The 13,259-nt window shown below is 50.2% G+C and overlaps 1 protein-coding gene across 1 annotated transcript in view; it reads left to right on the top strand.

The window, feature by feature from the left end:
• Positions 1-13,259, top strand: part of LOC106811991 — a 56,032-nt gene that overhangs the window by 4,329 nt on the left and 38,444 nt on the right. Inside the window, exon 2 of the mRNA XM_014815734.1 lies at positions 4,270-4,429. Coding sequence (XP_014671220.1) covers positions 4,270-4,429 — 160 coding nt within the window. The remainder of the gene's footprint in view (positions 1-4,269; positions 4,430-13,259) is intronic.

Below are 13,259 nucleotides of genomic sequence, written 5' to 3'. Positions count from 1 at the left end.
TGAGTACGAGCTGGATAGATCGGGATTACAGATTAGAAAAAGATAAAAGACGCAGAGAGAGAGAAAGTGCTCTCTTTCCTAATAATCTTTATTAGAAGAGAGAGGCAGAGCACGAGAGGCCGTCCCTTGCCAGGGAGGGGAGGGAGGGTGAGAGATGACTGCCGCCAGTCTCGCCCGCCGCCGGGAGACCGAGCAGAGGGGACGAGAGAGCGCGCGCCGCGAGAAGAAGAGAGAGACTGAGACAGGAAGACAGAGAGAGAGAGAGAGAGAGGGAGAGAGAGCGTGCGTGCGTGCGTGCGTGCGTGCGTGCGTGCGTGCGTGCGTGCGTGTATGCGCGCGCGTGTGTGTGCATGTGTGTGTGTGTGTGTATGCAGTACTATCATGAGTACTATGCATGTGTGTGTGTGTGTGTGTGTGTGTTTGTTCGTGTGCGTGCGTGCGTACGTGCGTGTGTGTGGGAGGGGGGAATTGCTGCAGGCCTGCTGCTGATGGGGATCAGCATAGCTTGTGTTTAGAGTCGACGTTCCTGCCAGGGAACTCCCATGCCTCCCCTCCCCATCCCGGAATGCTCTTCTAGTCGGCTCTTCCTCCTGCCAAGTTGTTGATAATAAATACGAGGCGGTCTTAAATTGGCAGCGAGGCGTGTGCGGCTGGCTGGACCGGTTAGAGTACGGGGGCAAACCCAGCTACTAGCAAACTCGACGATGTTTCTCTGTGAATTCCACCATAGGGGGTATCTGTCACACTAGCTGGCGTACCGACGAGACGCTGGATGGTGAGTTGCGTCCGATCTAGCGCCTGTAAAATTCCTGCCCAATCCTTTTATTATTACTAGCGCACGACTAGCTATAGCTAGCCACACACGTGTGATCACAGCGACGGTCACTTAATTCACTCTATAGGTATAACTATAGCTATACACGCTATAGGGTGAAACTATAGGTATGCAAGTAGAGTGGCGTCTAGTAACACGAGCTACGCATACATGCTCTCATAATCTTAGCTGTGGACGAACATCTAAATAGCTTCAGCTAGATGTGTTATATAACTGTAACAACAAGCGCACATAGCGATTTACGCATCTACAATACACATAGACGTGCGTGTAACTATGACACGCATGTATTTCAAACAATATACTCTTTATTGCACACATTTAATACACACGCACGTATTTTCTCACGTGTGAGCAAGCCGTGTGCAATAAATTGGAAAATTCTAACTCCAATCCAAGCCCATTTCCTATGACATTTTACGTGTCTATTTCTCTACCTGTTTTACACAGGTAGCATGTAGGAGAATGGGATAATAAATTTGTGCGATCGCCGTCGTGCTTAGCACGCAAAATTCTTTATAATGTAAGCCATAGTGTGCGAGATATATCTTGGTCTCGATACGCGCGCGCGCGCTCTCTCTCTCCCCCCCTCTCTCTCTTTCTTCTTTTCTCTCTCTCTCTCTTTATCTTTTTCTATCTGTATCCATCTATCCAGCTCTCTCACACGCACACACACTTTCTCTCTCTCTCTCTCTCTCTTGCTTTTCTTCTCTCTATTCCCACACCCGCTTTGTCTCTGCCTCCTTCTTCTAGGCGCCGGCTTTAGTCGCTTCAATCGATTAGTCGACTGAGATGCCACGTCTATTGCCGATTCGATTGCCGTTGAGTTTTGCATTGCCGACTTGATTTCTCGCCCTATGAAGTTCAATTCGAGTCGCGTGCGCTCGCCTGTGTGTTTGCGTGCGTGCGTGCGTGCGTGCGTGCGTGTGTGTGTGTGCGTGTGCGTGCGTGCGTGCGCATGCGTGTACGTGTGTGTGTGTACAGCTCAGTGTTTCTTCGCGCTATTAGGTCCTGTTAGCTCATCGATTGTCTCGGCGCCAGAACACGGATGCGTCGTCTGCCGGGGACTAATACTGTAAGGCTAGACTTGGCAGCGCCCCCCCCCCCCGGGTGGGGCGCTTGTTCGCCAGCGGTGTGTATGTGAACGAGGACGAGGCGGGTATAGGCGCATGCGCCGACGCAAGGCGAAAACACCCGCGTAGCTACGGCCACAGACACTTGGAACGGCTCAATAAAAATAGAGGTAAATAAACACGAATTAATGTTTCTCTACGCTATTTCGCCTATTATTGCCGATAACTTCCTGTAAATGCCGTTCAAATGCTCCTCTGCAATACACACGCACGCCACTGTGCACGAACAACAAGAATAATACTAATAGAGTTCTCTATTATTCTTGGTGTTATTTACCTCTTTTTATTGAGACGTTCCAAGTGCCTGTGGCTACGGCGTACGTAGGTACTGCGCGGGAATCTAGCTTGATTTATTACCACTTCGTCGTTGGCTGTGAATGGTTTGGGAGACTGTGGGAGGAAGGGTGGGGGGAGAGTAGGTGTCGCGCGTTTATAGTATTAGTACGTATGCGATGGTTCCAGGTCGTAGTTCGTCTGCCGTAGTTCCCGATCGTTGTTCATCTGCCGTAGTTCCAGGTCGTAGTTCATCTGCTGTAGTTCCAGGTCATTCTTTATCTGCCGTAGTTCCCGATCGTTGTTCAGCTGCCGTAGTTCCAATCCGTAGTTCGTCTGCCATGGTTCCCGATTGTTGTTCATTGGCCGTATAGTTCCCGGGCATAGTTCTTCTGCCGTATAGTTCCCGGGCATAGTTTGTCTGCCATAGTTCCAAGTCGTTGTTCATCTGCCGTAGTTCCCGATCGTTGTTCATCCGCCGTAGTTCCAGGTAGTTGTTCATCTGCCGTAGTTCCCGATCGTTGTTCATCCGCCGTAGTTCCAGGTAGTTGTTCATCTGCCGTAGTTCCCGATCTTTGTTTATCTGCCGTAGTTCTATCCCGTAGTTCGGCTGCTGCCTCTGTACAGTACTGTGACGGCTCATTAACTGGCCGGCATTAATCACGGCCGATGCTCGTACCTGTGCGCGCCTGCCAGACGGCCCACCGCGTCGCCATCCATCATCAGCAGCCTCCCGCATCCGTCTCCCGTGCACACACACACACACACACACACACACACACACACACACACACACACACACACACACACACGCGCGCGCGCGCGCATGCGCCTTCCATGCTGACGGGGATCGTCGTCCAGTCAGTCGCCTCATGTACACTCTCTAGTCACTTGCTAGTACACATGTATGCGTGGCACCTCTACCTCACAGCACGCCTAGCTAGTACAAGTCGCCCCCTTACATACATGTGTACGTGGCTCCTCTACCAGTCTACCTCACAGTCCCCCTAGCTAGCACACGTCGTCGACATAGATATTCACGGCTGTCTGTCTCACAGAGCCTCACACACCCTGCCTAACCCAGTAGCGGTCGCCCCCGCTGTTTACATTCCGGCGTCGTTGCGTCACCGTACAGGTGCGGAGGCTGACAGCGTTCGCCTGCGGTGTACCTGCGTTGTACCTGCGTGCGCCTATACGTGTGGGTGGCGATCACCCGGCGAGGCTCGCCATCGTAAATCATCGTTTTTCATTAGTGTCGGCGGCAGTGGAAGCAGGTGTACGTGCCAGTGTCGGCGACGCACGCACGTTACCGCGGCCTCTCCCCATCAGCTGTGTCTGTGTTCGTGCGTATACGTGCTTGCGTGTGTTTGTGAGCGGTCGCCGTTGTTCTCGCGCTGCCGCTGGATGATGGCTTCAGCGTGGTGGCTACGTTGTTCGGATGTGTAGGCGATTTACAGCGCTAACAAGTCGAGCCGTATAAGGGATTCGCTTTCAGCGTCGGCTTATCTTGGCTTCAGTTGTTATAGACGGAGGAGTCTGCAGTAGTCGCGTAGCGGCGCGTCGTCTAATCTGCAAGCGGCATCTGTGGACCCTTCTCTCTCTTCCTCCTCATTCTCCTCCTCCTCCCCCTCTTCCTCCTTATCTTCCCCTCCTCATCCGGTCTAGCTTTCCTCCTTCTTTCTATCTTCTCCTCCTCCTCTTTATCTTTTCCTTCTCCTCCTCTTTATCTTCCCATCAGCCTTCTTTCCCTTCTCCTCCTCATCCTCCTCCTCCTCCGCCCTCCTCCTCTCCTCTCCTCCTCCTGCTCTACCCTCTTCCAGACGGAGTCTGTGGATGTTTTTGAGGTCGTCGCACCGGTAATCGTGCGCGCGGCGGCCGTTGCGCCCTGGCGGGCTAAGCTCGGGGCTTGTCGGTGCTCTGTGAAGCCGGCTCGCGTGTCCGCTGGTCGCGCCGCCGCCAGGCGTCGTCGACGATTATGCTGCGAAGGTTCGTGCGCCGTCTCACGTCTCGACTTGTTTTCCCCGCCAGAACGCGGGTCGAGCACGCGGCACCACCGATGCCAAGCTTCGGCAAGAACGCGGTTGCTAAGGCCGCGGTCGCCGTGGCGACGAAGAAGAGCCGGGATGCGGAGAGGAGCGATGCTGCGACGAACGGCTTCGGGCGAGAGGACGACGAAGCGAGCCAAACGGTGAGACGCCGGCTGAGAGTGCATGGAGCACGGATGCTGTTGCTGTCCCCCTGGTGATGACGCTAACACTAACCAATCGTCGCACGTGCGGATGGCGCTTTGGCGGTCGTCATGGTGACCGGATGCTGATCCCGCCGTCCCTGGCGACGCGGTGTCCCCGTCCTGTCGGTGTCGGTGTCCGTCTGCGTGTCCTTTGTCGTGTCTTGACGCGTGGACATCTAACATGGCTGTGGTACTGGCCGCGCTGTCGGTGGTTTCGTCTCTAAATATGTTCTGAGCTACTACTAACACAGACTTGCTTTCGAAACCTTCCTACCTCGGACGTAGCATGCTAACATCCTGAATACTAGGTCGTAACGCCGACCGGGGGCGTGAAACATGGTGGAATAACCAACTAAACGTAGCGCTAACGTCGGTGATGAGTGTGTAGCTAGTTACGTATATTGTGCCAATCATTGTGTGATTTTTGCTGTACGGATTGGTTGCGATGACGTAGATGTCGCACTATATAGTTACGGACTGTCGTCCACCGGTAGCGTCGTAAAACGGTCGACTCCGTATGTGGGCATGTTGCGTGTGACACCTATGTGTTAACCTCGCATCGTTTGCAAGCGTCTGCGATGCAGTCTGTCGTCTGCGCGATGTGGTGTTTATGTCGAGTCCTACTCGTCCCCAACATGTGTAAAACTGTTTAACTTTAACCTATTTAAGTGTCAATTAGTTTCAGTGAAGTGGCTGATGGCATTTTTGTAGTCGTAAGTTTTAATGATTTGTGTCATCACATATCGCGGTATATTGTTTCAGGATCGTCGGCTACTTTTTGCTAGTAATAGTAATGTATCCCGTATATATATATATATATATATATTTATATTTATTTATTTATTTATTTATTTATTTATTTATTTATTTATATATATATTTATATAGACTCGTCATTAAGTACTAAGTTATTAGAACGAAGCTTGCGGTTACGTGCATTAGAATTAGCGTTGTTTAAACTATATTACATGACAATTATGTGATGAGGATGTTTAAACACCTCTCGGCGTAGCGTCAGCCGCACTTTGCGCATTCCAAACGCTAATTTCTCCATGGTACTAGACTAGCAAATTACTTCGTGTCATGCTCATAATCATCACGTACCTTGGACAAATAAACTCTGTTATTCCTCCCATTTCCAACTGCGCGTTGTCGTTATAAAATGCATTTTGAAAATATCAGTCACCTCCAATTACTGGCCGACTAATGTTGTTCAAATTCTCCGATTTGTTGACATTTCGCTGTTGCCCCGCAATAACGCGCACAGCTGTTACCGGGTATGACGCGAAGATAAAATCTCACGGTCACTCAACGGCTCGACTAATTGTTTTGCAAACAAGTTCGCGTTAAGCACCAGAAGCTATGTTTTCATCTCCTCTTTTTGTGGTTTTAAAGCTAAACGCCGCAGTAAATGGAGGAACTAGAAGTTTAGTTTTGTTCATAAGGTTAGTGTGATTTATCTATGACACGAAGTGATTTTCTATCTAGTATGGTAGAAATTAGCTGTTTTTGATGGCGCATCAGTGCACTTTAGCGATTTCCAAAGTCAATTCGAAGTGAGTAGCAATGATTTTAGCATCGTCGTTCTCGTGATATAATTTGGGGATATATATAGCGTATCAACGATGGTACATTGTCATGCTTGGGAGGTTTAGAATCGTTTAGATGGGCGACTCGGGGTTGGTAATTTTCTGCGGCACAGCACATAATAGTCGTCATATACGCCGTAAGGTCAGCACGAATTAAGAACAACTGAGGCAAGACACGGGAAAAAGTAACAAAAAAATTGACCGAGTTGGTGGCTCTAAGTAGCTCGAGGGCGTAGGTGCAACGTAGGGTCCACTCGCTCGCGTACGTTCTGTGCGTCTACTGGTTCGCGTCGTCTGTACAGCCCTAGCTAAGCAGGCGTCGCAGTCAATTGCGGAGCCAACCCACCACAGATTATCTGGAGACGTGAGCGTCGTCGTGCGAAGGTGTGTGTGTGTGTGTGTGTGTGTTGTGTGTGTCTGTGGTCGTGTGTGTGTGTGGTGTGTTGTGTGTTGTGTGTGTGTGTGTGTGTGTGTGTGTATGCTGTTGTTGTGTGTGTGCGTCGCGCGGCGTGCGCCTGCGTGCGTGGCGTGAGCGTGCGTGTGGCGTCGCCGGCGTGCATGTGTGTTTCGCTTACGTGTAGTTCAGTTGCTTGCGTGCGTCAGTGCGTTGCGTTGCGATCGTCGCGCGAGGGCATATGTGTAGTCCTCATATGCATGTGGCAACGCTGCCGGCTGTTATATTCTGAATTTGGTCAGCATATAGTCCATCGCGTTTCCTGCAATCAACAGTTTATGCCCGACGACAGTAGCAACGCAGATGGCATTAGCTTATGGACCGCAGGGGCCTGGATATAGCGACGCGTCTCGTTAATCTGAGTTAGTCCACTTAACAAGCCTTATAGTGCAGTTTGGTGGCGACCACTCTCATCTCATGATAGTGAATCGTAGTTCGCTTTGCCAACGTTTACCGACGATGCTATACAAGCGTATTCATTTAGAAGGTCGGAAGCGGGAGTGGGGAGTTTTGGATTCAGCGTCGGACTTAGCTGGCGGCGAAGTGGCAACCGCATAGGGCCATAGGTGTCCCTTTTTCACAAATTATTTGCCCCACTCAACCTATTGGACATTGCCTAGCGCAAGCGCTGTGCCACACGCGTGGTCATGGACCTTGTATTGGAGATCTTTTCCGAAAGCAGCGAGGCTTCGGTTTCCAACTCGATTCAAGGCAGTTGCAATAAACTTTGGCCGTGTAAGCCTCTTGTTGGCTTATTACGGCTATGACAATAACTTCTTGTGGAAAAAAATCGGTGGCCGTGAGCGTGTAAAAAGCAGCGCACTTCACGAAAATGCAACAACTGTATACAGAGCCGCGAAAATTGTTTTTCCTGCCGAAATTGATCCACTTTCTCCCCCCGCGTTTAATTTGTGCAGTCACGTGTGTCCTACCGGTAACCAATACTGTTTACTGTTCGCAGTTGTAGTTTCAACTGACTTCATGCCAATTGCTCGCTCCTCGTGTGTTGGCGAGAGTCACATGTAAGAGTTGCTGCTGCTAGGACAATTGCACTCTAGACAGCAGCAGCCGGCAGTAGGCAGCAGCATGCATTTCGATCGTCAGGGTCGCCGTGGTCATGATAATCAGCCATCAGATAATGGACGCAAGGAACAGCATTAACAATTTAACAGTTGGGTTCCTTGTAAGGTTCCATGCAGTTTGCAGCTCATTTACTTGCACACGACGCCCCCATCACATTAAAACTAACAGTCGAACCCCCTCATTTATATATATCTATGGCACAACAAATTGACGTTTCTATCAGAGGGCCGTTTAGTCGAGAATGCCCCTTCTCCGCCTCCGGCAAAAAGTCCCTAATCGTGGAAAAAACGCTGCACTTCGTGTTGTGTGATGTTTGTGTGGTGTGTGTGTGTGTGTTCGTTGCGTGTCGTGCGTGCGGTGCGGCGTGCCGTGCGTGCGTGCGTGCGTCGCGCTGCGTGGCGTTGAGCGTGTATGCCGCGCGGTGTGTGGGTGGCATGTGTGTGTGTGTATGGGCAAGTACTATCATTGAGTACTGATGCATGTGTGTGTGTGTGTGTGTGTGTGTGTGTGTGTGTGTGTGTTTTGTTCGTTGTGCGTGCGTGCGTTGCGTGGCGTGCGTGCGTGTGTGTGGGAGTGGGGGACATTGCTGGCAGGCCTGCTGCTGATGGATCAGCACCTAGCTTGTGTTTAGAGTCGACGTTCCTTGCCAGGGAGAACTCCATGCCTCCCGCCTCCCCATCCGGAATGCTCTTCTAGTCGGCTCTTCGCTCGCTGCCATGTTGTTGATAAATAAATACGAGGCGGTCTTAAGAATTGTCAAGCAGAGGCGTGTGCGGCTGGCTGGACCGGGTTAGAGTAACGGGGCAAGACCCAGCTACTACAAACTCGTACGAGCATGTTCTCTGTGAATTCCACATAGGGGGTATCTGTCACAGCCTAATTCTATCTGGCGTCCCGACGAGACGCTGTATGGTGATGCGTCCGATCTAGCGCCTGTAAAATTCCCGCCCAATCCTTTATATTACTAAGCGCACGACTAGCTATAACTAAGGCCACACCACAGTGTGATCACAGAGACGGTCCAACTTCACCTCTATATAGGTATAACTATAGGCATATACAGCGCTTATAGGGTGAAACTATAGGTATGCATGTAAGTGGCGATCTAGTTAACACGAGCTACGTCATACCGTCATCTCTCTCATAATTCTTAGCTGTGGACGATAGCATCTAAATTTCTTCAGCTAGATTTCTTTATAATAACTGTAACAGCAAGCGGCACATAGCAGATTTACGCATCTACAATACACATAGACGCTGCGTGTCAATCTATGACACGCATGTATTTCAAACAATAATACCCTTTATTGCACACATTTTAATACCACACGCACGGTATTTTCTCACGCTGTGAGCGAGCCGGTGTGCAATAAAATTGGAAAATTCTAACTCCAACTTCCAATCCCATTTCCTATGACATTTTACGTGTCTAGCTGTTAGCGGTCTCTACCTGTTTACACAGGTGCATGTAGGAGAATGGGATAATAAATTTTGTGCGAATCGCCGTCGGCTTTTAGCAGCAAAATTCTTTATAATGTAACCATATGTGCGAGATAATAATCTTGGTTCCTCGATCTTGTGTAATTGGTTGCAGCCGGGATTTCTTAGTGCCAGCGTACCAAGGACCCGCGCATAGTTTTAACCTCGCGTGTCTGACTACTGACACTCACACTTGTTGCATATAGTGGTAGTTAGCTTAGCGCAAAGAAGTAAATAGGAGCAGCAATCTCGTCGTTATCGCAATTACACCGCTCTCACGTGTGGTGTGTGTTGTGATGTGTGTCCGTGCTGTGCGTGCGTGCGTGGCGTGCGGTGCGTGCGGCGTGTGTGTTTGTTGGTGTTTGAAACCAAGGAACGCGAAATTTTATTCTTCTGCCGTAGTAAATCGAGATTCCCACGATAAATAATTACTTCTCGCTGCGACTGTCTAAAAGCTTGTGCGCGCGTAATGTTTGGAATAGAAAGAGCAGGCGCTTGCTCTTTGCGACGCGTGTATTGTAATACTCCGTGAGGTATATAAGAGTATATAATTCGGTCGTTATAAAGTCCCGGCGTTACATTCGGGCTTTAGCATATATATCTGTACTTCCTCAATCTAACATTTTGCATTGTGGGAACTTCCTCTTGAGTAACCTCATAGCGAGTCAGTGAGAACCTAATTAGCCAGCTCGTGTCTTTAATTGTGTCTCAATCGATGAAAGATCCTACACGCCGCGCACCGATACGCATAAACACGACATGTATTATAACGCAAGTAGTCTTATAATAGATAAATGCCGAACTCGTATTCGTTCCGTTCATAGTAGTCTCCAATAATTCCGAATTTTCACAATACGGCGCATGCGTGTACATTTTCGTCGCTGTATTCGTCGTACCCGCGGGGTTGTTGCGTAAAGAAGCCATTATACGGTGGATGGTGGGCGTTAGACCCGGCACGGTTTCATCAATTGCCGTGCGCTGCAATTGCAAGTCAAACATCACTGTTGACGACAAATGTGTTGGCCGTTTATATATAGTATATTTAAATTGGGGTGATCACTGTGCTCTACATTTATATCTGTGGAGCAGATGCGTCGAAATGTGCCAATGTGTTACTTTCCTCTGTTATGTCATGCGCACGCACGCACACACCACACACACACACACACACACACACACACACACCAGGCACACACGCACAGTCACGTCACCGCCAACGCCACACACAGGATGTGGCACAGCACACCCACACACCCCACATCTCGCCAACACGCACGTACCGTACACACTCACCAGCACACACACACACACGATCTCTGCGTCGTCTTTTGGCGGTGTGGCCCTCAGCGCGCGTGGCGTGGACCGCGCGCACACACACACACACACACAACACACACACACTTTCACAGCCACACACACCACACACACACACAGTCCACACACACACAACACACATCAGCACATAAACAACACTCGCACACACACGGCGCCGTGCGGACGCACGGTTACCAGACGCCAACGCACGACAGGCACATACAATGGCGTGTTGCATGGTTACCTTATTATCATATAATGTGTTGTTTTTGAATTAAAGAATGAAATCAAATTAAGTAAGGAATAGAGAGGGGGTGATATTTTACTGGAGTGATGAAATGAGATGTCTTCTCACTCATCATATGCTGGAATCGGTCTTTGCTGGGAGACAAACGGGCCACGCCTCGTCCCTTGAGGGGGTACACCGCCGCTAACGCGGACCTCGCTCATCCAAAAGGGGGGCCTCCGCTCGCCGAAATGTCGCCATCAGTTGCCCATTATTAATGCCCCAGGGAATCGCTCCTCCGCTAACGTCGTTGGCTGCGCTTGCTTTGATCTCGCCGCGGAGTTGCCTCGGGTTCCGGGTTTCTGTGTCGAGGCTCCAGCCCGTGGTTGTCGCGCTTGGCCATGGAACAACTAACTATATAAATTATTAACTAACTCTATATATATATATATATATATATTATATGATATACGCAACTAAATTAGTCCGTGGCTCGTTGCTGTCCTGCCGTGTTAATGCCGCAGCATAGCAGACGCGTAGCAGCGCGCGCCGATCAAGTCGGCCTGGCGGCGCTTCCCTGAAGTCATTCGCTGCAGCCCTCATATAAGTGTGATTACATCTACATGAACGCGGAGGCGTTTTTCACGAGCGTATATCGTGTCGATGCTTGTGTGCGTGGCAGGCCGAATGCCAGCACAAGCTGCTCATATTGCATCAGGCATGCTTCGGGTCAAATTACTTATACTGATCGAAGTAATCTTGCTTCTGCATGATAGAGTTGGGAGAGGCCGGTGCAGCATGTTAGAAATAGTATTTTGAGTTGCAACTATTGTGATCGCAAGAGCCAGCACTCGAAAAATGGGAATTGTGGCACGCACATATATACTTCGCTAAACTGTCATGAAGCGATAGTATAGCACTAATGGACTTTTATCAGGCTATAGCCTAAGTAAGACGGATAATTTAAGTAAGCATTGACTGGGGCAGTGATTGACAGTCACTGCATAGCACGTCAGCGCCAACATTTTTTGATGTATGCTGATTTATTCTATTGTTTCTAGGTCAGGCCAATGGTCACCCCACCTAAGATTGTCGCTGGTGAAACTGCAAAGAAATAAATGCCGAGGAACGGCAAAGGGCTGTAAGTCATCAGTGACGCTAGAGGTAAGGAACTTCCTATAGATACTTTGCGTAGCTAAAACTTGTAACGCAGGGATGGGCAGTGAGAAAGAGACAGATTATTACTGAAAGCTGGTCTGGTATTTTGAGGCGGCCTGTGTCCATCTGGGTGTTAGATAAGTTGAAACTGCACCTTGTGAAGTATAGTGGACATTGATGCATGTGTGCTTAACTTGGCGTGACAGTCGCCAATGCGATAACAATGGGCAAGAGGGCAACACACCCAGTAGTCTGCCTGTCTTGAAGTATGTATTTCGTTGGAACTCTAGTGCCTAGTTAACTTTTACATGGATGTAACTCGCACAGTTGCTTTGTTTCCCGCCCATGTACCGTATCCCCATTTGAGGTGGTTTGTAATAAGATATCCAGCTAAAGACCAGCGTCATAGATTAGAAGAGTGATTTTATTTGCTTTCGATCTACAAGAAGTAAAAAAAAATTGTGACGTCATTGGGACATCAGCATGCATCGGTGTCAACCATAATTATTTGGTTCTAACATCTTGCACACAAACAAATGTCATCGTAATTACAAATTTTAGGCGTCTTTTGTTAAGTGGCAGCAGCATAGCTGTGTGTGTATTTAACCTGCTCCACTGCGATGCAGAGCTGCTGCTCACTGTCTGCTGATTTCTGGAATGCGATTTTTGAACCAAAATCTACCATGTCCAGACTGATGCCAAGGCTCAACTGCTGGTTCGTGTGTTTGCACTCGTGAATAATGCCTGCTCCAATCAAGTACGATTAAAAACAGGCTTAGTCACTTTTCTCCTATTCGTGTCTCGCGAGGACCGAGTCTCCGTGCCGACACTCAGGGGCATCCTGCAGACCAAGGGTACACCACAAACGCCTTCTACATGCAAGTGCCGTGGGTGTCTCCCTGCCCTGCTAGCTAGCTTCAAAAAGCCGACAGTGCGGTTAGGCAACACCCACACCTCACATGCCTCTGCGATGGCTATCCTGGCGTGGAGCCGCCGATCCATTGCCCTCGCTTGCAGCGCCAACAAACGTGGCGGTGGCGCCCTTTATTGCCTCGGCTCGACCCACTAACGGTTTGGCGGCAGCGCCTCATTGCTCGCTTGGAGCAACGACGTGGTCAGGTGGGCCCCGCTGTTTTAGAGCTCATCAGCTCCGTCCGCTGGCGGCGGCAGGGCTTGCGCGAGGTAATCTAAGGCAGCGCCGTCGGGCGGCCGCAGCGCACGTCCCGAGGTCCCCGCCCGATGCTGTCGGGCGTGTTCTCTGGCTGGCGCGCGGCGCAGCGTAGACTGGTGCAGGTACTCACGCGTGCACATGTAACGAGCTCGCGCCCTTCTTGCTACGCGTGGTCGCGTGCGCCTCGCGGGCGCGCGGGTTGCTCGCGGGGGCCGCCGTCGTGCGCGCGGTCGTCCAGCAGGTCGCAGTTCCACTCCACACGTATCCGACGACATTGTGGCAGTGCCGTACCTGCGTTGGTGGCGGGTTAACGC

The sequence above is a fragment of the Priapulus caudatus genome, unplaced genomic scaffold (genome assembly GCF_000485595.1).
Source record: "Priapulus caudatus unplaced genomic scaffold, Priapulus_caudatus-5.0.1 Scaffold598, whole genome shotgun sequence".
Lineage (NCBI taxonomy): Eukaryota > Metazoa > Priapulida > Priapulimorpha > Priapulimorphida > Priapulidae > Priapulus > Priapulus caudatus.
Note: the sequence above shows the minus strand (reverse complement) of the source record. Positions and strands in the feature narration are given on the sequence as shown.